A 27,187-nucleotide genomic window follows, 5' to 3' on the forward strand; every position below is an offset into this window, starting at 1 on the left:
GTGATTTGAAATCCTGACGCAAGCCTCGTTTGAACATCACTCGTGCTTCAATCTATCATTGGACTTGACTGATCAAATTATTTTTTTAGGCTGATGCCAATCCCAATATTTGTAATTTGAGTAAAATTTCAATAACTGATTCATTTGAAAAATATGTAATGACTAAAATAATGACAAAGCTTACAGACAGAATGAGACTTTTTTTTTTTTTTTTTTTTTTTAAGTATTTAACTTTAGAACAGAGAGAAAAATGGGCAAAAATCAACAGATTTTATTCCATTTTTTAAAATGTTTGTCAGATTTTATTCCATTTTGTAAAAATGTTCGTTTTAATGACATTATCATGAGCCTTTTTTTTTTTCTTTTTTTCTTTTTTTTAATTTATCTGCAGTTGATTAAAGACAAACCAGTAGCAAACATAGTTCATTTTATTTTGTGTTTTGAAAAAAAAATGGTGAGAATTTAAATGTTTTTTTTAACATTATTTATCGATTAATTGAAGAAAAGAAATCAAATTTATAGATTTTCATGTCGTCTGCGCTTAGGTTTTAATAGGACACTATAGCGTTTCGATTCTTACATGTCTCGTTTGCCTTTCTGTTTTTTTTTTTTTTTTTTAGGGCTAGGTATCGATTCCGATTTCCAAAAACGACTCAATTCGATTCAGAAGGGCCTGATTCAATTCAAGTCACATTGATTTTTTAATTAGTCAAGGATTTCATACGGTACCAATTTTGCTTTTATATGGAAGACATTTCCAGAAGTAGCAATGCTGCAAAATAGTCGAAATGTCTTTCTCTTGGTGCATTAGTATAAATATGAATATTGACATTTATAATTTAATCCAATAGTTACATTAATCATGTATCGTGTATGCTTATATTGAACATGACCTGATGATCAAAACCATAAACACGAATTGAAATCAATTACAACCGCAGTGCTATGTAAATCACGTGGCGAAAACACGACATTTACATTCCTGGGGCAGATTTTATATGAAGGTTTTAGTGATTAATAAATACATAAAAACAAATTTACATGTATTGTAAGAGAGACAGTCATAGTACATAATAACGTATCCACATTTTGTGTTTTTATGTCCAATTCTTACCTTACTTATTTTTGGTGGGTATTTGGTACATTAATTTTAAGCCGTATTAAAAGTACCGATTCATGGTTATGAATCGGTATTGGGCTATGAAGAGGAATATCCATTCAATATCGATATTTTAGACCCAGCACTACTGTTTTGACAACTAGACTAAGTGCAATTTCTGGAGAAATTGCGTGGGAATGCTGAAAGCTGAATGCGAAGATTTGAATGCTTGTGGAATGCTTATGAAGTAAATGGAGAGATAAATTATGAAATTATAACCTCCTGGTTTGACAATGCACTTTACCAACTGTGCCACCGAGCAGTATCAGACACCTGGTAATGATGATAAGCTATATGTACGGAAGTAGGCGTGGAAAGTGAAAAAGTTCAATGTCTGTCCCACTGAAAATGAATGGGGGAAAAGTTGATATTAAATGTTAAATTGTGCAAATATTGTAAGTAATGTGAGATCAGATGATGTATACCCCGGGAGGTGTCAATTTTTATGCTAGTTAAAATTTGAACAGTGTAAATTGGAAGTATTATGTGGGAGATATTACGTGGCAAAAAAGTGTGGAGAATAAAAGTCAAAATACCATTATTGTGGGAATGCTGAAGCATTCCCACAATAATGGTATTGGGCCTTATTCGAGGTATCGGTACTCGTGATGGCGGCATTTTTCCAGTATCAGCTGCCAATTTACAATCAGTCACTCGGAATGACAAATGAGGAGAATCGAAAATTGCCACAAAAATATATTATATGTCTTTGCCCTCACTCGTAGCACAATTTTGGCATGCTAGTTGGACATGCGTGAGCTACTAGTGAGGTGAGACTGTGCTCTAGTTGACAACTGTGTCCTACTAGTACCATTACTGACATTCAATTCTATTTTGTTCATATTGAGCATGTCACTAGTAGCATGCAGATGTCTACTAGTGCAGTTTTGTCTCACTAATAAAATGTCATAATGTAAATATTTGTCCTACTAGTGACGAAAAAGGCGTCGTCGTGATGGACTTGAATCCGCAACTATGTTGGGGATACGGAATGAGCGCCCAAAATGTCTTTTGCATCGGCGGCAGAATTGAAACTAGTTGATTATGTATGCAAAGCGAAAGGCATTTGGGCTTATTTGGAGACAATTACACAGCGGCGTTGCCAGGACGGCTGCAGCCAGCGACTGTAAGCTGCAATTACGTCGCATTTGTTATGTTCTGTGTTGGCTGGCCTGCTCTGTTTTTCTCTGTTGCAGTTGCTCTTGTGACCACTGGGGGGAGCCTAGGCCAACCACACACACCTGCCTTGTGTTTTGCTGATTAGCCTCCTTATTTATGGTCTGCTTAGAAGACACCAGTTTGTCGGACTATTCCTCTTGCTTGTCCCCTTTTCCCAACTAGTCTCGACCTCCCGTTTACCTGCTCCTCGTTCTTGTATCTCGCCTTGATCTTGTGCCTGTCTCGTTTTTTAGTAAGTATTCCAGTTTCGGTAGTTTTGATTCTTGCCTTTTGCAAGCTCCTTTTGTTAGATCCTTTCCGCGTTCGGTGATGTGTGTTTTCTGTTGACTATCATTCTTACTATTGTAAGCTTTTTTGTTTGGTACTCACGTGAATTGTTAGTGTGCGTTTTTGTTTGTTAGTCCTTGCATTTGCAAGTGTGCTTTTGTATTTTCGCAGCTGTGTGACAGATTAAACTTTGTCAAACTTGATTTTCTTGTCCGTGTTTTTGGGATCCTCACACCTGAACATAACAGAATAGTCCGACCAGATGGATCCCGCGGACATAAATCAAGTATGTCAGGCCTTGGCCAGTCAGGGGCAGCTTGTGGGGCGCCATGAGCAGTCGCTGGCTGAGCTAAGGGAGGCATTAGAGCGCATAGCCAGCCGTTTGGACATTTTGTCAGCACACGTTGGTGCGAGAGGTGAGGTTGGAGGTCCCCCTCCCCCACCTCATCTGGCCGCTTCGGGTGCGTCGGAGACCGGTGCCCACAGCTGCCGCGAGCCTAACCTTCCTCATCCATCCCGCTATGGCGGCGAACTCGGGTTATGCGGCCAATTTATACATCAATGTAGCCTTATTTTTGACCAGCAACCGCTTACTTATACATGCGATAGTAGTAGGGTGGCTTTTATGATGAGTTTGCTTACTGATAGAGCCGCCACTTGGGCAATGGTGACAAGCAACGCTAGACCTGAATTACGCACTTCGCTCCCGGTTTTCCTTGCTGAGATAAGACGTGTGTTTGATCATCCAGTTAAGGGCAAGGAAGCTGGGAGTAGACTACTGGATTATGTTCAGGGCAGTGAAACAGTAGCAGACTATTCAATCCAGTTTCGGATTTTGGCTGCAGAGAGCGGGTTTGAAGACACTGCCCTATGCAGCATATTCCGCAGAGGGTTAAAACCGCATGTCAAGGATGAACTGGCAGTTCGGGATGACACCACCAGTTTGGAGGGACTCATAGCATTGGCGATCCGGCTGGACAATCGGATGAGGGAGCGATGGCGGGAACAACAGTTGGAGTGCCTCAGCTACCCTGCTGAGTCTTCAGTCACCCAGACACCCCCCATGGAGGTGGCAAGGGAGGAGCCCATGCAGACTGGGAGAGGACATCTCAGTCCAGCGGAGCGGTGGCGGCGCGTCCAGACTGGATCCTGTTTCTACTGCGGACAGACTGGACACCCGGTTTCTTCCTGCCCCATCCGGCCTCCATGTTGCTCGGGTTCCTCGACAGCTCTGAGGGGGCAACGCCAGATGGAGGGACCCTCTACCAGCCCCGACAACAGCAACCCGTGTGAGTACCCCGAGGACGGTTCAGAGCTGGTAGACTTGATTAGAGACCCAACGGCAAAGAGACTAGAACTGCCAGGGGAGATCTCTGGTTATGGGCGGGTTTCGCACATTACGGCTTTGATTGATTCCGGGTCCGATGACTGTTTTGTTGACCCCAGCATTGTAGTATTTTTGTCATGTCCTACCTATACCCTCCGTAAACCGCGTCAGGTCTTGGACCTCAACGGGCGTCTTCTGGCTAAGGTTACCAAGATTACAGCTCCTCTTAGCCTTAAACTGTCCGGAAATCATTGCGAGACCCGACGTTTTTTGGTTATGCCCTCTAGTTCATCGCCTGTCGTTTTGGGTCTACCTTGGCTCAAGATGCATAATCCCGATATAAATTGGGATATTCCTGCAATTGAGAATTGGAGTATATTTTGTTACTCACACTGTTTAAAATCCGCAGAAGTTAGTAGTCAACCCCTCATTGAACCGAGTCCCGAGAAGATTGATTTAACCAAAGTACCTGCTGAGTATCATGACCTGAGAAAGGTTTTCAGTAAGGACCAAGCCCAGGCCTTACCCCCTCATAGGCCCTATGATTGTGCAATTAATCTTGTTCCCAATGCACCCCTACCTAATTCCAGACTATATCAAGTGTCTCAACCCGAACAAGAAGCCCTCCACAACTATATTTCCCAATCATTAGCTGCCGGCCTGATCCGACCGTCGTCTTCACCCCTAGGGGCAGGGTTTTTCTTCATAGACAAGAAGGATAAGACCTTGCGACCATGTGTTGATTACCGGGGGCTAAATGAGATTACGATTAAGGATAAATACCCACTTCCGTTATTAGATTCAGCCTTCGCGCCACTGCAGTCTGCTACGGTGTTTACAAAATTAGACCTCCGCAGCGCATACCATTTAGTCCGGATTAAGGAGGGGGATGAGTGGAAGACGGCATTTAAAACACCATTAGGTCATTTCGAGTATCTTGTTATGCCTTTTGGGCTAACAAACGCCCCTGCTGTGTTTCAGAGATTAATAAATGACGTCCTGCGAGACATGCTGAACCACTTTTGTTTTGTTTATCTGGATGATATTTTGATTTTTTCTAAGAATCTTAGAGATCACCGTTGCCATGTCCGTATGGTTTTGCAGCGCTTACTTGAGAACCGCCTCTTTGTAAAGGCCGAGAAGTGTGACTTCCACACCAATTCTGTTCAGTTTCTGGGTTTTGTGGTAGAGGAAGGCCACATTCGAGCCGATCCAGCTAAGATTAAGGCAGTGGTAGAATGGCCGATTCCGACCTCCAGGAAACAACTTCAGCGATTTCTCGGTTTCGCTAACTTCTATCGGCGTTTTATCCGAAATTATAGCCAAAGAGCAGCCGCGCTAACGCGACTCACATCCAACAAGGTTTCGTTTAAATGGACCCCAGAAGCCGACTTGGCTTTCACTAGACTGAAACAACTATTTACTCAGGCTCCTGTATTGTACCACCCTGATCTTAACCTTCCGTTTGTTGTCGAGGTGGACGCATCGGACTCCGGAGTGGGGGCCGTCCTTTCTCAGCGATTCCCAGCCGACCAGAAGCTCCATCCCTGCGCCTTCTTTTCACGACGTCTCAGCCCGGCAGAAGCAAATTATTATGTGGGCAACCGAGAATTACTGGCCATTGTTCTGGCCCTTCAGGAGTGGAGGCACTGGCTGGAGGGCGCCAAGGAACAATTCACTGTCTTCACTGATCACAAGAACCTGGCCTACATTCGAACTGCCAAGAGACTGAACTCAAGACAAGCTCGATGGGCACTCATCTTGACGAGGTTTGATTTTATCCTGACGTACCGGAGTGGATCAGCCAACACTAAGCCCGATGCACTGTCCAGAATTTACGACCCAATGGGGGAAGGACCAGGGAATGAAACTATTATCCCCAGCAACAGAGTGGTGGGCGCGCTCCAATGGGAGGTGGAGAGAAGGGTACAAGAAACCCAGGCACAAATCCCAGACAATTGCCCAGAGGGGAAACTGTTTGTCCCAGCCCGTCTCCGCCCAGAGGTCCTGCAGTGGGGACATGCTTCCCGGATCGCCTGCCATCCCGGCATTGACCGAACACACTCCCTCTTGGCTCAGAAGTTCTGGTGGCCCCGAATGAGAAGAGACGTGGCAGAGTTCATCAATGCCTGTGACGTTTGTGCCCGCAATAAAGCATCTCACCGACCTCCGGCAGGCCTGCTTCGTCCTTTGCCAATTCCTTCCCGACCTTGGTCCCACATATCACTGGATTTCATCACAGGCCTGCCTGCATCTCAAGGAAACACGGTGGTACTGACAGTTGTTGACCGCTTTTCAAAGATGGCCCATTTCATTGCCCTGCCTAAGCTCCCATCCGCCTTGGGAACAGCCAACTTGGTAACCCGACACGTGTTCAGAATCCATGGCATCCCACAGGACCTTGTATCAGACCGTGGACCACAATTCGTATCACGAGTATGGAAGAAATTTTGTGCTTCAATGGGAGCTACTGCCAGCCTGTCCTCAGGCTACCACCCGCAGACCAATGGGCAAACTGAGCGGGCAAATCAAGACTTGGAAGCTGCTCTACGATGCGTCTGTCAGAACCATCCAACAACTTGGTCCTCTCACTTGCCATGGGTGGAATACGCACACAATTCTCTGACTTCCTCTGCCACTGGACACTCCCCCTTCATGACAGCCTATGGTTACCAGCCACCAGTATTTCCTTCACAAGAACATGAGATAGCAATTCCGTCTGTTCAGCACCACCTCCGGCGAGCCCACCGTGTGTGGCGGGAGACAAGGGCCGCGCTCTCGCGCACCGCCGCCCGGAACCAAGAGATTGCTAACCGACGACGACTCCCAGCACCAGACTACTGCCCGGGACAAAGGGTGTGGTTGTCGTCACGAGATCTACATTTAGCGGGAGGGTCCAAGAAACTGGACCCACGCTACATTGGCCCTTTTGAAATTGAATCCATGGTCAACCCAGTCTCGGTGAAGCTGAAGTTACCTCCAACGCTCAGGATCCATCCAGTGTTCCATGTCTCCCTGATCAAGCCCGTGGCCGTGAGTCCTCTGAGTCCTCCAGCAGCTCCTCTTCCTCCTCCACCTAGAGTGATTGACGGCGATCCCGTGTACACGGTGAGGGAGATTTTGGACTCCCGACGTCGAGGGCGAGGTGTGCAGTACCTGGTCGACTGGGAAGGCTATGGGCCGGAAGAGCGCCAATGGGTTCCCCGCTCTTGGATTCTCGATCCGTCCTTGGTCCGTGACTTCCACTTGTCTCACCCCAACAAGCCAGGTAATCCGCCAAGGGGCGTCCGTTGAGGGGGGGGTACTGTTATGTTCTGTGTTGGCTGGCCTGCTCTGTTTTTCTCTGTTGCAGTTGCTCTTGTGACCACTGGGGGGAGCCTAGGCCAACCACACACACCTGCCTTGTGTTTTGCTGATTAGCCTCCTTATTTATGGTCTGCTTAGAAGACACCAGTTTGTCGGACTATTCCTCTTGCTTGTCCCCTTTTCCCAACTAGTCTCGACCTCCCGTTTACCTGCTCCTCGTTCTTGTATCTCGCCTTGATCTTGTGCCTGTCTCGTTTTTTAGTAAGTATTCCAGTTTCGGTAGTTTTGATTCTTGCCTTTTGCAAGCTCCTTTTGTTAGATCCTTTCCGCGTTCGGTGATGTGTGTTTTCTGTTGACTATCATTCTTACTATTGTAAGCTTTTTTGTTTGGTACTCACGTGAATTGTTAGTGTGCGTTTTTGTTTGTTAGTCCTTGCATTTGCAAGTGTGCTTTTGTATTTTCGCAGCTGTGTGACAGATTAAACTTTGTCAAACTTGATTTTCTTGTCCGTGTTTTTGGGATCCTCACACCTGAACATAACAGCATTCCCGTCGGATCCCTTTCGCGCGAGGTTTGTTTGTTGACGTCAGGCAGGCATTTTGAAGAAAGGAAAACTGCGCCGTTGCATACCTTTTCGGTTGTTTCACGCGCGAAGCAAACTGCCAAATAGGGGTGTGAATTGCCTAGTACCTGACGATTCGATTCGTATCACGATTCACAGGTCACGATTCGATTCGATACCGATTAATCCCGATACGAATTTATAAGTCGATTGTTGCGATTTTTTTTCATTCAAATTTAGAAAATACTAATCAGTAAGCTTGTAGAGTGTAAGATTTATATGAAAATGTATTATTTATTTATCTGAAATTTCAGTCTTATAGAGGTTGTAATCAGTTTCATGTTTGAACAGCATTAAAATAAAATATTAATGCTTAATGTTCCGTTCATATAACATTCTTCCATGCTCAAGGTGTGAATCCTAACCCGAAGTCAGACGTTTTGTTGAATATTTTTCCATTAAAAATGGAAGTTTAAAAATCGATTCACACACACACACACACACACAAAAAAAAAAGGCAATGATGATAAGACGTTGAATGGGTAAGACTACCGAATGAACAATTCTGAGCTCTTAAAAAAAAAAAAAAAAAAAAAAATCGATTTTTTTTTTATTGAATCGATTCGAGAATCGCGCGATGTAGTATCGCGATATATCGCCGAATCGATTTTTTTTTAACGCCCCTACTGCCAAACATAGTCTTTTTTTTTTTTTTTTTAATTTTTTTTTTTACTTTTTTTTCTTCCTAACTGACATGATTATAAGGCGCACATTTGAAATGACGACGGGTTACGGTGAACGCTCTAATAACTAGAGATTGACCCACAGTGTTGCCAGGTGTACGATAATTACTTTATTTGTACGATAATTTGACCCTCTGTACGATCAATAATCCTAAAAAATGGCAAATGTACGATAATTTGACCATTTCGGATTATTGCCGGATTATTGTAATATTGTAATAATATTATATAATAATATTGTAATAATATTGAAATATCGGATTATTGTAATACTGAAACTGCCAGAGTTTTTTTTTTTTTTTTTCTTTTTTTTAAGAGAGAGTATTTTAGTTTTGAGTATTTTTTTTTTTAGTCGACTAAATGGACACTTTAGTCAATATTTTCCTTCAGCATACATTTAGAATTTTTTTTTTTTTTTTTTTTTTACAGAAAATTATACCATGTTATCTCAATGAATGGCTTCTATTTTAGTTTTCATTTAATTTTCGTCTGGGGAAAAAAAAAAAATTGTGATGAAAATTATGACCAAATTTTTTTGGCGACGAAATTATCACTGGCCAAAATGCTGAATATCTGCGCCAATAATCGGCTCGGACGATAATTGGTCTATCCCCAGAACGTAGCCTCACCAAAAAGTAAAAAAAAAAAAAAAACATTTAAAAAAAAAATTCATATTCATTATTTGATTATTTGATGTCACCATCGAGGAAGGTGCTCCTCAGGGATTAGGATTAGGGCCACGGTTAATTTTTTAGTTCCTCGCTTTTTTCGACATCCGTCATGCTTCCACACGCCACACGGATGATGAATATTTATTGTCGTGAATGAGTGCATCATGCCCCGCCCCCTCGTGACTTTATTCTGGCTCCGTGTGCTTGCGTCGATCTCGTTTGCCAAAAATGTCTCCATGACGTGGTGGACATTTTCGTGCTCCCGTTCCTGCAGGAGGAAGCGACTAATCCAACGTCAAGACATCATCACACACATATTGACAGACACCGGATGCACTCTATACATTTATACGCACACACATGCACGCAGACGGGAGTGTGTGCGGGCCATGTGTTGTCCAGATGTTTTTTTTTTTTTGAGAGGAAAGAGGTTGCTGGATTTGCACCGGGATGTTTCAGACAAGTCAATCGCGCCTCATCACTCCTTCGCTATCATCCCGCTACTCTCCATCTGTGTGTGCGTGAGCATGTGTGCGTGTGCGTGTGTGCGCGTGAGATGTGAAGCCAGATCTACGACACATATCTAATAGATGGCAAAACTGATCCTAAAAAGAGTTGTTTTTTGTTTTGTTTTTATCTTATGATGTAATTTCTTCATTTATTTATTGTGAAAAATAATATAGACATACGTGAACAAAAATGTATAAAATAGGAAAAATTTAAGAGAAGCTGCACTATTATGACGATTTTTTTTTTCCCTATGACATATTTTTTTGATTTTTGTAACAGATTTTTTTAAGGAAACATTTATTTATACATGTAACATTTTATACATGTAACATTTTGCATTTGGATTTTGGGTATTTTTTTTTTGCAATTGAATTTGATCACTCTGACTGTTTTTCCTCTAGTTTTTCCTGAATATTTCCCCCCATTTTTCAGAATTCTTCTTCTTTTTTTTTTATGACAGAAAAAATATTCAGTCAAACAGAAAAAAAAAACTATCGGAAAAAACATATATGTATATATATATATATATATATGTATATTTATATTAATATTAATTTTGTTTATTATATTTAATTTTATGTGCTTCTTTATTTAATTTTCTTAAAATTATGTTCTTGAATTTCTTTTTCTTTTTCCTTTTTCTGTTTTGCTTATATATGTATTTTTTTGTTATTTTAATTCTTTTTTTTTAATTTTATTTCATTTTTTTATTTTATTTTTGTGGTGTTTCATGTAATCATATTTTTGAATGTATTTAAAAAAAAATGTAATTATGTATTTTATTTAGATATATTTTAATGATTCAATTTGCATTTTTTGCCATTTTATTTATTTATTTATTTATTTATTTATTTATTTTTTAGGATATATTTTTAATAAACATATTTTTCACTTGCAAATGTTGTGGCCTGTCTTGCCTTTTTTAAAAAATCAAACATGAGCTTCAAATTCCGCCCCAAAACCCATTCGAGAATAACCTATTCCAAAATGTTCCCATTCCGAAACAATTTTTATATCATATTTGACCATTTTTTCATCTCAGCATTTTCTTCTCCTACGAGAACCTGATTGACACTGCTTATTTGGGATGTGCCCCCCTCCCAAAAAAGCCAAAGAAAAGCTAAGCTAAATTGAGCTTTTGATGCTAGCTGATGCAAACTCTCAAGACGTTCTCACAAAACATTTTTTGTTGTGCTCCAACAAATTCAAACGCTCGTTTTGAAGTTTAATTAACACTAGCTGGCGCTAAGCTAGGAGCTAGCTTGCGATGTTACAAGACGGCGTACAGAAAAAGCTAAACTTACCTAAATTGAGCTTTTGATGCTAGCTGATGTGAACTCTCAAGAGATTCTCACAAAACATTTTTCGTCCTGCTGCAATTAGTTGGAAATGATCGATTTGAAGTTGAATGCTAGCTGGCGCTAAGCTAGCTTGCGATGCTACAAGACGGCGTTCAGAAAAAGCTAAGCTAAGATAATTAGAGCTTTTGATGCTAGCTGATGCGAACTCTCAAGAGGTTCTCACAAAACATTTTTTGTTCTGCTCCAACAAGTTGAAACGCTTGTTTTGAAGTTTAATTAACACTAGCTGGCGCTAAGCTAGGCGTTAGCTTGCAATGTTACAAGACGGCATTCAGAAAAAGCTAAGCTAGCTAAATTGAGCTTTTGATGCTAGCTGATGCGAACTCTTAAGAGGTTCTCACAAAACATTTTTTCTTCTCCTCCAACAAGTTGAAACGCTCGTTTTGAAGTTTAATTAACGCTAATCTAGGAGCTAGCTTGCGATGCTACAAGACGCGCATCCTCTCCTTATCTGTTTTGAAATGTTCAAACAAAGTTGACCTCCTGCAAGGTTAGTTTATCAAGTCTGCGTAGAAGTCCTCAGAAATGACCACTTGTGTTTATCAACAGCGCATCTGTGACGTCAACAGTAGCGCTAACAACTTTTTGGTGGCCAACTTACGGGAACGACCCGAGCGGGAGTGGGAGCAGCCATGACGGAAGGTTTTTGAGGGGAATATTTCCAGTGTCCCCTTCTAGTTCCCCCGGCAAGATAATCACAAGCTTGTGGCCGGAGATGAGGAGGCGCGTTCCCGTGCTGCCAGTGCATTGTGGGTAAAACGTGGTCAACGGGGGGAAAAAAACAACAAAGGAAGTTAGATTATTTTTCAAGCTCATCAGATCAATCATAAATCTTTTTTTTTTTTTAATGATTGGATTGATTTGTTTGTTTTCGAACAAATGTTGACGTTCAAAACTTTCTAAACAAAATGTTGATTTTATATTAGGGATGTTTCATACCCCCTTTTACTGATACTTGTAGTCCGTTTGGAATCTAAAAATGTCACTAATCATTGTGAACAAATCACTTAGTTCTGACCAGGGTTATAGTTTTGGAATTTTATTTCATTTTAGTTCGGTTTGATATCGTTTTGAGTTTTTTTTTTTTTTTTTTTTTAATAAGTTTTATTTAGTTTTTAGGGCGGTTCTGTTAGTTTTTTTTTTTTTTTAATTAGTTTTAGTTCTTTCATAATTGCTTAGTTTTAGTTTAGTGTGAGTTAGTTTCAGTATTAGTTTTAGCTTTTAAAAAAATGTGTATTACTTATGCGCAATATTTAAAAAACAAGCGTGACACTTTCAAACATCATTGTTCCGGTTTACATCTAAAATCTACAAAAAAAACCATTTAAAATCATCTCCATGTATGGAGGTAAATATGGTGCAAAAGTAACTTGTAAAAAAAAAATTGTACCTGTATAAATTTGTATGTGTAATAGTGTGATTTGTACCTGTAAAAAAAAATCAGTACATGAAAACATTGTACCTGTAAAAAAAAACAAAAAAAAGGTACCTATAACAAAAAAAGATCTGTACAGAATTTTTTTTTTACCTGTAAAAAAATTGTACCTGTAAAAAAAAAAAAAAAAAAGGTACCTATAACAAAAAAAGATATATAGAGAAATTTTTTTTTACCTGTAAAAAATTTGTACCTGTAAAAAAAAAATCTATGCATAAAAATCTGTACCTTTTAAAAAAAAAAAATAAATGTGTATTACTTATGCGCAATATTTAAAAAACAAGCGTGACACTTTCAAACATCATTGTTCCGGTTTACATCTAAAATCTACCAAAAAAACATTTAAAATCATCTCCATGTATGGAGGTAAATATGGTGCAAAAGTAACTTGTAAAAAAAAAAATTGTACCTGTATAAATTTGTATGTGTAAAAGGTGTAATTTGTACCTGTAAAAAAAATCAGTACATAAAAAAATTGTACCTGTAAAATAAACAAAAAAAGGTACCTATAATAAAAAAAGATCTATACAGAAAAAAAATTGTACCTGTAAAAAAAAATCTGTACGTAAAAATCTGTACCTGTAAAAAAAATCTGTGCATAAAAATCTGTACCTTTAAAAAAAAAAATAAATAAATAAATAAATAATTGTACATAAAAAAATTGTACCTGTAAAAATAAATAAATCTGTACACAAAAGAATTGTACCTGTAAGGAAAAATCTGAACATAAAAAAAAATTGTACATGTAAAAAAAATTGTACCCCCAAAAAAGAAAATGTTTACAAAAAGTGTACTAAAAAAAAATTTGACCATTAAAAAAAAGTACATATAACCTCATTGGTTCAGCGAACGACGTTGGCGGGACTCATACAAAACATAAATGTAAATAAACATAAATTGATGTTTCAGTTAGTTTTTGTTTTTTGTTTTTTTTCAACGCATTTTCGGTTTTATTTTATTTTGTTAACAAAATTTGTATTTTGATTTTTAGTTTTAGTTTTTTCATTAATTTTAGTGAACTAAAATAACCTCTTGGTTGTGATGCAGATTCACTGAAACTGCCACAGTATAGCGCCAACTATTGCTGAGGAGGACTTACTCCATGTCCATGTTTTTATTTTTATTTTTTTATTTTTTTATTTTTTGTTTGACCAGATATTTTTCCGAGACTTTTGATTGGAGTGTAACGGACGCGTTGGCTAATAAATGTTGACGATGCGATCTTGTCCCACTACAAGTCGGAAAAAAATAAAATAAATGGCGCGAGATTGAGGAGGCGCAGAAGCAGGGGGAGGGCGGTGTGGTTCTAATTACACCGGCCCGCTGCAGCCTTGTGGCTTGCGTCGGCGTGCCAGCGCGTCCCGAAAGAGACTTTCGCTGACGCCTTTGAGGCCTGCCAAGCGCGGCCGCAGGAATACATCCCATAATGCTCGCTCGGCAGCGGCGCCGCGCAACATCTGACAAAACAATCTTTTTTTTCTTTTTTTTTTTTTCTCCCCACGCTACATTGCCACCGACCTTTACGGTTTTGGGGGTCCCGGCGCGAGGGGGGGGGCTGCAAAATGACACTTCACCTTTTGATATTGTGACACATACAGCGTGTAATTACACGTTATGGAGGAAGGGGGGCGACGTCGAGGAACATGCAAAAAATGTCGGCTTTTGTTAACGTCACTTTTAAGTCTTCTTAAGAAAAGGGGACAATGATTCATCGTAAAATATTTATCAATGAATGAATCAATAACTCATCAATTATCAAATTGATGAGTTATTGATGAGATGAATGGTTGATTAGATTTGGGTGATCGTCCATCTGCGTTGTGAAGCGTCCTGTGAGTTGTGACGCTTTAGTACTGCTAAAAACGACTTTTTTTTTTTTTTTTTTTTTTTTTTTTTTGGTATTCCTTATCGTGATTTGTTGTCGAAATGGAGCCGTTTGTACTTGACACATAAGAAGGAGTCTCGGGTTGAAGCGTCGCCATGACGACACGATTGCATCACATGGAGATGCTTTTGGGATCATTTGCCGCTGTCATGACACCCCCTCCTGTTAGCCCCCCCCCCAACCCCACAACACTCAACTTTCTCCTCACAAGACTGACAGCGCTTTTATCAACATGCAGCCAAAGTGCTGCCATTTTGTAGTGCCGTGATATGAACGGGGGCGGGGGGGGGGGGGGTTGAATTGAACTAATGAACACCCCCGGGGATGCACTCTTGTGGCGGGGGGAAAGAATGAAAGTGATGACGAGACGCTTGGCTCCCTTTTGATGATATGCCAATCATCAAACAGAAATGGAAAACTGTCCATCACGTTTCAAATGTTTTTTTGTGAGGGATGTTGCATTGAATGTTAAATGCATTTGGAGATTTTGACCTTTTTGGGGGGGGGGAAGTGGCAATGTTATTATAGTAACCAAAACGAACAAAATAACCCCCAACTAAAATTGGAAAAAAATGAAATAAAAAGTAAAACAAACAAACAAAAAATAAATAAATAAATAAATAAATAGCTTAAACTGCATCTTACATTCATAAAACTAAATAATGCTAACTAAAATTAAAACAAAAATGTTCTTTGTTTTCATTCATTTTAAATATAGCGTTCACTTTTCACAGCCTCGCTGTTTCTCATTTTTTGTGTGCAATTTTACGTTTTTTTTTTTTTTTGTTTTTTACAGCAGAGTACCTTTTTTTTTAGTTTATGAAAGTTTGATCATCGAGACTGTTTATACGAGAAAAACGTGAGAATTTTTATTTTATTTTTTTAAGTGTGTTAAAACGTTTATAATAAATGTAAACAATAAAGCTGACTACTTAGAGGATTTCACTTATTTCGAGTATTTTTTGGAACGTAACCCCAGCGATAAACGAGGGAACGCTATTTATTTTGGTATCGCTCAAATGTCAAACAATTTTTTTTTTTATTTATCTTACTTTATGACACAATACTTGGTGACTTTTTTTTATCTTCCACTCGACAATTTCTTAAAAAAAAAAAAAAAAAAAAAAGCTAATACTGAATCTAATAAAATCTAAACTAAAACAAAGCATTTTGGGGGAAAAATAGAAAGTAACAAACCTGCTCTGAAATTCAACAAGTCAAAATGAGTTCAAAAACAAACATACAGGAATGAGGGGGTGTGTCCACTCTGCTGGAATGTTGATGGGGAGTAAAAAAATAAAAATAAAAAGTCAGGGATGCTGAAGGAGGTGCATCGCTTTAAAAGTGTCAGAATATTGACGTTTTTGTGGTGTCAAAACAGTTGGAGTTGGGTCAAAAAGTAACCCGGGCTCTATTAATTTGAACAGGGGACCCCCGCCCCCAATATTTTTCAATTTTATACAAAAAAAATACATTTAACTTAAAAAAAACAACACTTTAAATTATAAATTTAAAAAAATAATTAAAGAATAATAATTAAAAAAAACATAATAGGGAAAAAATAACTTTCTAAAGAAACAACTTTCAACTTTGACGCCAAAAGTAATCGAACATTTCTATTTGGATGTACAACTATTTTTCAATTTTATACAAAAATTTTAATTTAACTTAAAAAAAAACAACTTTAAATTCTAGATTAAAAATAATTAAATAATATTTTTCAAAAAAAACATAATAGGGAAAAAATAACTTTATAAAGAAACAACTTTCAACTTTGACACCAAAAGTGGTTGAACATTTCTATTTGGATGTACAAATATTTTTCAATTTTATACAAAAGAAATTAAATTTACTTTAAAAAACAAACAAAAAAAAACTTTAAATTCTAGATTAAGAAAAAAAATAATATAAAAAAAAAAACATAATTGGGAAAAAATAACTTTATAAAGAAACAACTTTCAACTTTGACACCAAAAGTGGTTGAACATTTCTATTTGGATGTACAAATATTTTTCAATTTTATAGAAAATTTTAATTTAACTAAAAAAAACAACAACTTTAAATTCTAGATAAAAAAAAATAATTAAATAATATTTTAAAAAAACATAGTAGGGAAAAAATAACTATAAAGAAACAACTTTCAACTTTGACACCAAAAGTGGTTGAACATTTCTATTTGGATGTACAAATATTTTTCAATTTTATACAAAAGAAATTAAATTTACTTTAAAAAACAAACAAAAAAAAACTTTAAATTCTAGATTAAGAAAAAAAATAATATAAAAAAAAAAACATAATTGGGAAAAAATAACTTTATAAAGAAACAACTTTCAACTTTGACACCAAAAGTGGTTGAACATTTCTATTTGGATGTACAAATATTTTTCAATTTTATAGAAAATTTTAATTTAACTAAAAAAAAAAAAAACTTTAAATTCTAGATAAAAAAAAATAATTAAATAATATTTTAAAAAACATAGTAGGGAAAAAATAACTATAAAGAAACAACTTTCAACTTTGACACCAAAAGTGGTTGAACATTTCTATTTGAATGTACAAATATTTTTCAATTTCATAGAAAAATTTAAATTTAAAAGAAAAAACCTTTAAATTTGAGATAAAAAAAAAAAAACAAATAATATTGAAAAAATAGGGAAAATATAACTTTATAAAGAAATGATTGAAAAGAGTGAATTTTCTGTGATAACTAATTTATTAGTAAAAAGTTGAAAATTTACAAGAGAAAATTTCTGACAAGAAAAATCATGATCATGATTTTTTTTTTTTTCCATTTTGGTAAATGCACTATGAAAAAAAACTTGACACGAGTCACAATTTTACCAGAAAAACTTTTCTCACAAGATTTAAGATGTTAATTATGTGCGGGAAAGTCAAGCTTTATGAAAACAAAGTTATAGTGATACATTTAAGTTCAACTGTATGACAAAAATAGAATTTTTGTTCATAATAATAATAATAAAAAATCTGTAATTTGATGGGGGGGGGGGGAGCCCTGCATGCCAGTTTAATAACCGGGAGGGCGTGCCAAAATTGAACAGGAAGTCGGCCATTTTGGACATGCAATTGTCGGATCGTTGGGTGTGAATGCACCCGATTCACCAATCAACACGGAATTGAGCCTTTCATGGCAGCACGCCCAAAAAAGTCTCAAGGATCCCGCCTGCCCGAAACTGAACAGGAAGTCCTCCATTTTGGTTTCGAAGAAGCCGTCTTGAGCAAATCCCACCAAAAATGCGATTCCAGGACCTTTTGTTGCGTGAAAATAAGGCGGGAAAACACCCCCGCCCAGCAGCCCCCCGGCTCTCATCAAGCCCTCTCAGCTTGTTTGCTCAGGCTGCCGCTGTGTGCGGACGGCCCACCGCCACTCGCTCGGGATGTTCTTTTCCCAGGCGGACGCTGCCGGCTACATGTTTGCTTTCCCCCCCCACCCACCGACCCCGCCCGACTCTCAAAGGCCGCATTCAGCGGTGGTAGAAAGGCGTCGTCACACTGTATGAAAGCATGCCAGGGATCGGAGGGCTCCGGTGGTATGCGCATGCAGACGTGCGTTGTCTCGCTGTCGGAATTTACCCCCCCCCCCCCCCCCCCCCCCGCATGCTCAAGTCCTCATTTATGTTTGGAAAGCACTACGGGAGATTTAACATTGTTCTACAAGTTTCAGGAGTGGCAAATCCAGGTCCAGAAAGTAAGCTTTAGCCCCTTGTGCTAGCTAGCTATCTCCCTAGCAGGTAAACGAGCACCAGGGAGCTAGCTAGCGAGTGCATTAGCTAGCACCTGTGGCATCCTGAGGTGATTTAGCATTTCTTATATTCACTTTTAACCAGAGGTGACAAATCCAAGTCCGGAAAGTAAAAAACCCGCCAAAGTTTGGCTTTAGCCTCTCATGCTAGCGAGCTAGCTCCCTAGCAGGTAGACGAGCACCAGGGAGCTAGCTAGCGAGTGCATTAGCTAACAACTGTGGAATCCTGAGATGATTTAGCGTTTCATTTATTCACTTTTAACCAGAGGTGGCAAATCCAAGTCCGGAAAGTAAAAACCCTGCCACAGTTGGATTTGCTACCGCTGACAAGTTTGAAGCATCAGGGGTGACAGAATTTATGACTGTCAACGGTTTGTCGCGTACAGCTATGGAAATTGAACAAATATCTTCCTCAGTGGTATCACTCTTCCTTACAGGTATCACACCCCGGACGTAGATGTTGGATTTACATCACGTGCAACTTCATCATCTTCCTCACAGGTATCGTTGTCTCTCTCGGGCAATGCCGATTGGGGGGGTGATGATTTATGAAACAAAGTGCTTCCTGTGTTGCGCTGCAGTTGTGTGAATGGTGAGCACAAACAAGAGAAAGCGGCCACAATGGGCAGCATGCAGTGAAGTGGAGGCTATAATGAGGCAGATGTCTGGCCATTGGGTGGGGGGGTGGTGGGGGGCGCGAACCCCTGCCTTTGTCGCAGAGATCCAGCCTAGTGTGCCTCTGCAAACGTGAACCTGCACACATGACAACACACTCCTCTCACACCTCCTCCCCACTTCCATCGCTTTTAATTATCCCTCTCCAAAAATCCGTCGCTCCATTAGTAGCCGGATAATAGCGCACCCCCCCCCGACACCCATGCCACCCCCCACCTCGCCTCCCCTGAGCCCTCCGCCGCCTCCCCCTCGCCTGCTCCTCGCCATTCACGCCACGGAGAGAAGCTGCCCTTTGAGCTCCTGTCAGCCCAGCGGACCGAGGTCTTCAGGTTCTCACATTCCCCTTCGACCAATCAGAGCGCTCCGTCCGGGCCGGGGCCCAATTAGACCGCGGCGTCCCGGCGGAGGGAGGAAGCCAATCGCTGTGATTAATTTATTCAGATTCCCCCAGGGGAGCAACTCCTGGAACGCACCCGATTTTTTTTTTTTTTTTTTTTTTTTTTTTCATAGACCCAACACCTCCTCCTCTTCCTCCCTCTTCATCCTCTTCATCCTTTTTGAGGACTGATAGAAGAATGCAAAGTATTTCTTTTTCAGGCACTTTTAATATGTCCCCCCCCTCGCACCCCCTTCTGCACCTCCTTATTTTATCCTCTCGAGGTAATTACGAGGCGTCTCAATAGATGGGAAATTCAAGTCTTTGAGCGGCGGCATATGTTGCGTGAGTTGAACAGGTTTTAAGCGGAACTGAAAAAAGAAAATATATATATATATTAAAAATGTTTTTTTTTTGCACCAAATTGAACACTCCCACACAGAATGAAGTCAATATCGTTCAAACTTTTCAAACCACAGAGTCAACATCCTGACAGAGTTGGTGAATTGTGAATACCCTCCAAAAAGTGGACAAAATTTCCCTACATTTTTATTTATTATCTTGACAGATTTGGCGCACCCCCTTCCACAATAAAGTTTCAAATTTTCTCTTATTTTGAGTGACAAACACCCTCCAAAAAATTGACAAAATTACCCTACATTTTTATTCATTATCTTGACAGATTTGGTGCACCCTCTTTCGCAATAAAGTTTCAAATTTTTTCTCATTTTGAGTGACAAACACCCTCCAAAAAATTGACAAAATTTCCCTACATTTTCATTCTTTGACAGATTTTGTGCACCCCCTCCAAAAAAAGGTCAACATTTAACAAATCTTTTCAGTCACGCTCCCCCCTTGAACATCCAGAGTTGTTGCATACCCTTGGAAAAAATGGTCAACATTTCAGCATGGAACCCCTTTCAAAATCCTGACAGAGTTGACCAAAAAAATTGTCAAAATTTCCCTATGTTGAAGAGTTGAAGCACACCCTCCACAAAATGGCCAAAATTAACAAAATTTTCTAATCCACGCACCCCGTCATCATCTCGACAAGGTTGGTGCATACCCCTCAAAACATTTTCAACATTTCACCCCTTCAACATCCAGACACAATTGGCGCATAACCTCCAAAACAAGAGTCAACATTCACCCAACTATTTCAGCCATGCACCCTCTTCAACATCCCAGAGACATGCACACCCTTGAAAAAAAAAAAGATCAAAATCTCAGTATGTTTTTCAGCAACAGAATCCTTTGCAACAATTTGATAGAGTTGGAGCACATTCTCACAAAAATGGTAAAAATTTCCCTTTTTTATTTTTTTTGGGCCGTGCACCTCTTTCAATATTTTGACAGAGTTGGTGCACCTCCGTCTACAATAAAGTTGTTTTTTAAGTTCTTTTTAAGCTACACAAACCTTTCAACATCATGTCAGAGTTGGAATACACCCTCCACAAAATAGACTAAATTGACAAAACTTTTTAAGCCACGCACCCCCTCCATCAAAGTTGATGCATACGCTCTTTAAAAAAAAAAAAAAAAAAAAAAAAAAAAAAGTTAAAATTTCAATAACTTTTTAAACTTTGCTGCTCTTCAACATCCAGACGGAGTGGTTCACAAAAAAAGGTCAACATTTACAAACCTATTGAGCCACGCACCCCTTTCAACATCCAGAGTTGGTACACACCCTTGGGGAAAAAAAGGTCAAAATTGAAGTCGGTTTTTGAAGCTTTGTTGAAGCTTTGAAGTTTTGAGTTAGAGCAGACCCACGCAAAAAAATGATTACAACTTCACTATGTTTTTATGCCACACACCCCTTTTATTATCCTGAGCGTTGGCGCACCACCGTCTACCATAAAGTTTGATTCCCAACTCCCATTTTAACGAGCACACACCCTCCCAAAAATGAACAGAATGGGACTTAACTTACTAAGTCAAACACCCCCTACAAAATCCAGACAGAGTTGGTGCACCTCCAAAAAACAAGTCAAAATTTCTTGGAGCCACGCACCCGCTTCAACATCCTGACAAGAGTTGGTTCACCTTTTTCTGCAGCTACCGCAAAAACATCTTCAAGACAATAAACCTTCCTGCTTCCACAGGACCCTCGACATGCCCTCCCCAGGCGCACCCCCCCACAGCCTCTCACTCGCTCTCTCGTCCCACCACCCCGAGTGACCCGCTGCTTTCTTCCACCTCTTCCCTCGAGCGGGGGGGGGGGGGGGGGGGGGGGGGCAAGCGGGTGACATCATCGCGTCCTCTTGTCAACAGGTGTGAGTGGGACAAAAACGCCACCCAAATAACCCCCCCCCCCCCCCCCCCCCCCCCCCCCACACACACACACACACTCTGTCCCTCTTGTCTCCTTTCAGGCCGTGGGTTCTATTTCACCTTGTGTCCCTGTGCACCCCCTCCCCACCTCTAACCCCCCACCCCATCACTTACTGTCTCTATCTTGGATTCACATCACATTTTGGCACCATCTGTGTTCCTGCTGTGTTTGCAGCTAAATGGACAGAGAGAGACTCGCACAGTCGCACCCCACACGGCGCACCACCACCACCACCTTTTTTTCCCCCCAAAAAAGAAGCAGCTGTGTGATTGCTCCTGCAGGTTCCATTGCGATTTCCTGCAGTTTGCTGTCCGTAATGCAATGTGGCCGCGTGCGCCAGCTGCTTTTCAACATAGATGACTGTCAACAAACACGCACACGCACGTACGTTGAGGTCCTCTCAGGTAAAGGAGGTAGCTACATCACCTTGTCTTTCTTTTCTAATGATAAAGCAGCATTCTACAGAGGCGTATTGAATTGACTTGTAAAAAACAAAAATAAACTGTTCTGTCTGACTAATTTTTGGGGGGGAGCTTTGTTTTTTGTGTAATTTTTAAAAATTCTGTTCATCTGAATATTTTTTTCTGTTCTACTGATTTTTTTTTCTGTAAAAAAAAAAAAAAAAAAAAAAAATATATATATATATATATATATATATATATATATATATATATATATATAAAAAATCGAAAAATGTGGGAGGAATATTCAGAAGAGCAGGAGGTAAAATTAGTCAGAAAAAAATTCAGAATGGGGACAAAAACAAAAAAAATTACTCAGAAAAACGGGGAAAAATCAGAAAAGGGGAAAAAAATATTTAAAAAACAGAAAAGAAATTACTTCGAAAAACAGAAGAAAATCAGAAAAACAGGAGGTAAAATTACTCAGAAAAACGGAAAAAATTTCAGAACGGGGGAAAAAAATAAAATAAAATAAAAAACAGAAAAAAAATACTCAAACAAACCAGAATAAAATCATAAAAATGGGAAAAAATACTCATAAAAACAGGGAAAAAATTCAGAACAGGGAAATAAAATATTTAGACAAAAACAGAAAAAAATAAATTACTCCAAATAACAGAATTTGGTGCTCTGTTTATCTGAGCCAAACACACACACACACACACACCTCTGAACTCCAAGTGACTAATGGCGGACATTTTGCTGCATACCTTCAACTATATCACTAATTTTTATTTCCAAGGAAGTGCAATTAAAAAAATATCTGTTCATCTGAATATTTTTTTCTGTTTTACTGAATATTTTTTTCTGTCATAAAAAAAAATTCAGAAAAATGAGGGTGGGGGATATATTCAGAAAAACAGGAGGTAAAATTAGTCAGAAAAACAGAAAAATAAATTCATAACAGGGGGAAAATTATTTTAAAAAAAACAAAAAAAAACAGAAAAAATACTCCAAAAAAACAGAATCTGGTGCTCAAATTATCTGAGTAAATTATTATTATTATTATTATTATTATTATTATTTATGTCTGAATTCCAAGTGACTTATTGTACACTCGCTAATGGTGGACACTTTGCCGCATTCCTCCAACGTACCTTCAACTTTATCACTAATTTTTATTTATTTAAATGATTATTTATTCTTTTTATTTATTTTATTTTTAGTCAGAAAAAAAAAATTACAACAAAAACAAAATACACACAAAAAAAGCTCCCCCAAAAAATTAGAAAAACAGTTTGTTTTTTTCAAGTGAATGCAATGCGCTTCCGTAGCATTCTTCCTGGACATCTAAAACATGAAGGACTCAGACCTCGAGGACCTCGAGTTTGACCCGTATCGATACTCGCCCATTCCTCATTTGAATGACTTCCCGCACACGCTCGGTGTCGGCCATGTTGGAGTCGCAGCCTACATTAACCTCCATTAGCGCTCTGATGATTTATGCATGGCGGGTGGCTGACTTCTTCAACACTGACGAGCTTCCAGCGGGGGACGATAATTAGTCAGCGCACATCCCGGCTCACGCAGAACGCCGCCTCATTAGGCGAGAAAACTACACAAGATTTTTTTTTTTTCTTTAAAGTCAGCCCGCCGACCCCGAGACGTAATGCGCACGTTGACAGCAGCGCGATGTACTCGCTGACCGGCGGCGTGATGCCTTCAAGGTCAGTCAAAAAGGCACTCACATCGACATGCCCGACAGCGCACCCCCTCTACACTGATCATACTCAAATTATGCATTTGAAGCCGCACACCCACTTCAAAATCTCATAGGAGTTAGGATATCCAGTACCAAAGAAATAATTTTCAAGGCACGCACCACTTTTATCATGTTGGCAAAATTGGTGCACCCCCTTGACATCACCCACACACCCACTTCAAAATCTCATACAAGTTAGGATATTCAGTACTAAAAAAATAATTTTCAAGTCACGCACCACTTTTAACATGTTGGCAAAATTGGTGCACCCCCTTGACATCACCCACACACCCACTTCAAAATCTCATACGAGTTAGGATATTCAGTACTAAAAAATAATTTCAAGTTACGCACCACTTTTATCATGTTGGCAAAATTGGTGCACCCCCTTGACATCACCCACACACCCACTTCAAAATCTCATACACGTTAGGATATTCAGTACCAAAAAAAATTAAAATCATTTCAAGCCACGCACCACTTTTATCATGTTGGCAAAATTGGTGCAACCCCTTGACATCACCCACACACCCAACTTAAAAACTCACCCAAAGCTATACCACCCCCTTTGAACATCCTGACAAAGTTGGCATAACCACGATACAGCATTTCTGCACACCCATTCAACATCCCAAGAAAATTGGCGCACCCTTCTCCCCTTGCACACATTTTGTAAAAACTCTTAACTTTCCCAGATTTTTGAAGGTGTGAGCCACCATCAAAACAGCAAACACTTCCCTGGCTTTTTAAACAAAGCACCAACTTTCATATGCCAAGCATTGGCGCGCCCCAACCCTACGCTCTAAAAATAAAACAGTTGGGTCAGACATGGGCTCATTTTCTTTAAAACAAACCAGAAGTTTGAGCAAAAACAAACAAAACAAAAAAACAGAAATTTGTGTCAAATTGACCCAAGTGATCTCAAACAACTTTGTTTTGTTTTGTTTTGTTTTTTTTGCACCAAATACTACTAGTAATGATAAAAGGTAATTTTCATTTTTTTTAAAATTATGAAACAGAAGTCGGCCATTTTGGAAACAAAATGTTAGTTTGCTTGCCTATGAGTTTTCCTTTAAAAGTTTGAAAAAAATTAGCCCCCCGACGCCAGTTCTGTCTATCAACATGAAATTGGGCGCACCAAAAAGTCTCAAGGACCCATGCCTGAAATTGAACAGGAAGTCGGCCATTTTGGAAACAAGATGTTAGCCTGCTTGTCTATGAATATTCTTTAAAAGTTGGAAAAAAAAAAAATAGCCCCCGTCACCAGTTTCGTCTGTCAACATGAAATTTGGTGAGCATGTCTATCATGACAGGGCACACCAAAAAGTCTCAAGGACCCATGCCCGAAATTGAACAGGAAGTCGGCCAATTTGGGAACAAGATGTTAGCCTGCTTGTCTATGAATATTCCTTAAAAATTTGAAAAAATTAGCCCCCGTCACCGGTTTCGTCTAGCAACATGAAATTTGGTGAGCATGTCTATCATGCCAGGGCGCACCAAAAAGCCTCAAGGACCCATGCCTGAAATTGAACAGGAAGTCGCCCATTTTGGAAACAAGATGTTAGACTGCTTGACTATGAATATTAAAAGTTTGAAAAAAATTAGACCCTGACGCTAATTTCGTCTATCAACATGAAATTGGGTGCATATGTCTATCATGACAGGGCGCACCAAAAAGTCTCAAGGAGCCATGCCTGAAATCAAACAGGAAGTCAGGGCATTTTGGGGTGAAGCAGCCAATTTGGATAAATTCCAGGGCCTTGTACTTTGACAGTGGGAGGAGCTTGTATAAAATTAAAACAATAACGAGTTTAACGCTAAAAGTCTTCCCATTGCACGCCAGCTAAGTGGAACCGTTTGGAGGCGCTCCGCATTCTTGCGGGCGACGCTTGTGCTCACGTTGACGCCACTGAAAAGCCTCCATTAATTGAAAAAAAAACAAAAAAAAAACGCCATAAATAAATAATAAAGTCCAGACTGCAACATCATCATCATCAGCTGGCGTCGGCCCCCTGTGGGTGGTCCGCTGACTCTGTCGTACATGTGACACACACGCACACTCATACGGATTTATGAACTCCCAGACAAGTTTTCGCTCTCGTTTTTTGTCCCGCCGACACAAAAATGATGTATTGGTCACATGAGTGACTTTCGATTTCACTTTGTACCCGGGGATTTTACGATTGTTATTTATTCTTATTTACGGCTGCGGGCGCGACAAGCTCGAGTGGAATCTTTCATCACACTTTGAAAGCAAGACATATTTGCAGCGACCATAATATTAATAACGCCATGTTGAGTTAGGCTATGTCGACTTTATTCAAATAATATTTTTGAACTCTCTGCTGGCAAATGGCTGCTTGGGAAATTTGTGAGTCTGTGTGGTCAAGAGAGAAGAATGACTGTGTCAAACAAAAAGAAAAAAAAAAAAGAAAGGAAGCCCCCACACCCCACCCCCACCCCGCCAACTAACAATGGACTTTTTACGATGTCATTTATGATTTGTGTTTGTCATTTTTCCACCAGTTGAACAATCACAGCTGCTTCTTGTTAAGTTGCACACCATTTATTTATTCGCTTGGAGGACAATGTGAGCATGTGGAAAACAAAAAAACAAAACAAAAAAAAAGGGGGGGGGGAGCATTTCCTGTGTGGAAATGTGCTTACATGTTATTTTCTTGCATTGTTTTTTTTCTTTTAGCTGCGGTCATTGAGATTAAAAAGTGGCATCGTAGTAAATAGCAAATAATTAAAAGAAAAATCAGATAATAAAAATAAAAGGACTCTAAAATGAGATGAGGGGGTGAAATAATGTAAAAAAAAAAAAATAAACACAATGCATTGGGGGAAAAATCTCAGATTTTTTTAGTAATTTTTTGGGCTTTATTTATGTTTTTAGTTTCTGTTTTTCAGACTATTTTTTCAGTTTTGTAATTTTTTTCTGTCATTTAAAAAAAATATTCAGAAAAGCAGAAAAAAATAAAAAGTAAGGTTTTATGTAGTGTTGTTCCGATACCGTTTTTTGGCCACCGATACCCAGCTTTGCAGTATCGGCCGATACCGATACCATACCGATATTTTAAGATTTTTTTTCCTCAACATGAAAAAGCTGTCCTGCCATTGGTTCAGAGCATTCAAGGGCCAATAGGATATCTTAGATCGGCATGCAGTGAACATGTCACATATAAGTGAATGTCGTGCACGAGCAAGACACAAGATGCTGCATTCAAAATCCTATATTAGCGTTGGAATTAATAGTATCGGCATGTTACTTGTGAGTGCTCACCGCTACCGATACCACTGTTTTTATGCAGTATCGGCACCTCTGCCGATACCAGTATCGGTATCGGAACAACACTAGTTTTATGATGCTTTAGTGAAATGAAAGAGGTTCCAATAATTAAACTGTTTTTTTTTCATTGCTTTAAAAGAAAAATCATAATAAAAAAAATAAAAGGACTCTCTAAAATGAGGG

At 39.3% G+C, this 27,187-nt stretch overlaps 1 protein-coding gene across 3 annotated transcripts in view; it reads left to right on the forward strand.

Moving 5' to 3' along the window:
* The window catches only part of fgfr3 (fibroblast growth factor receptor 3), a 134,053-nt gene that overhangs the window by 7,712 nt on the left and 99,154 nt on the right, over positions 1-27,187 (forward strand). For all 3 annotated transcript variants that reach the window (XM_077538178.1, XM_077538179.1, XM_077538180.1), the window contains exon 2: positions 18,604-18,667. In XM_077538178.1, coding sequence (XP_077394304.1) covers positions 18,604-18,667 — 64 coding nt within the window. The remainder of the gene's footprint in view (positions 1-18,603; positions 18,668-27,187) is intronic.

This window comes from Festucalex cinctus, chromosome 12 (genome assembly GCF_051991245.1).
Source record: "Festucalex cinctus isolate MCC-2025b chromosome 12, RoL_Fcin_1.0, whole genome shotgun sequence".
In the NCBI taxonomy this organism is placed as follows: Eukaryota; Metazoa; Chordata; class Actinopteri; order Syngnathiformes; family Syngnathidae; genus Festucalex; species Festucalex cinctus.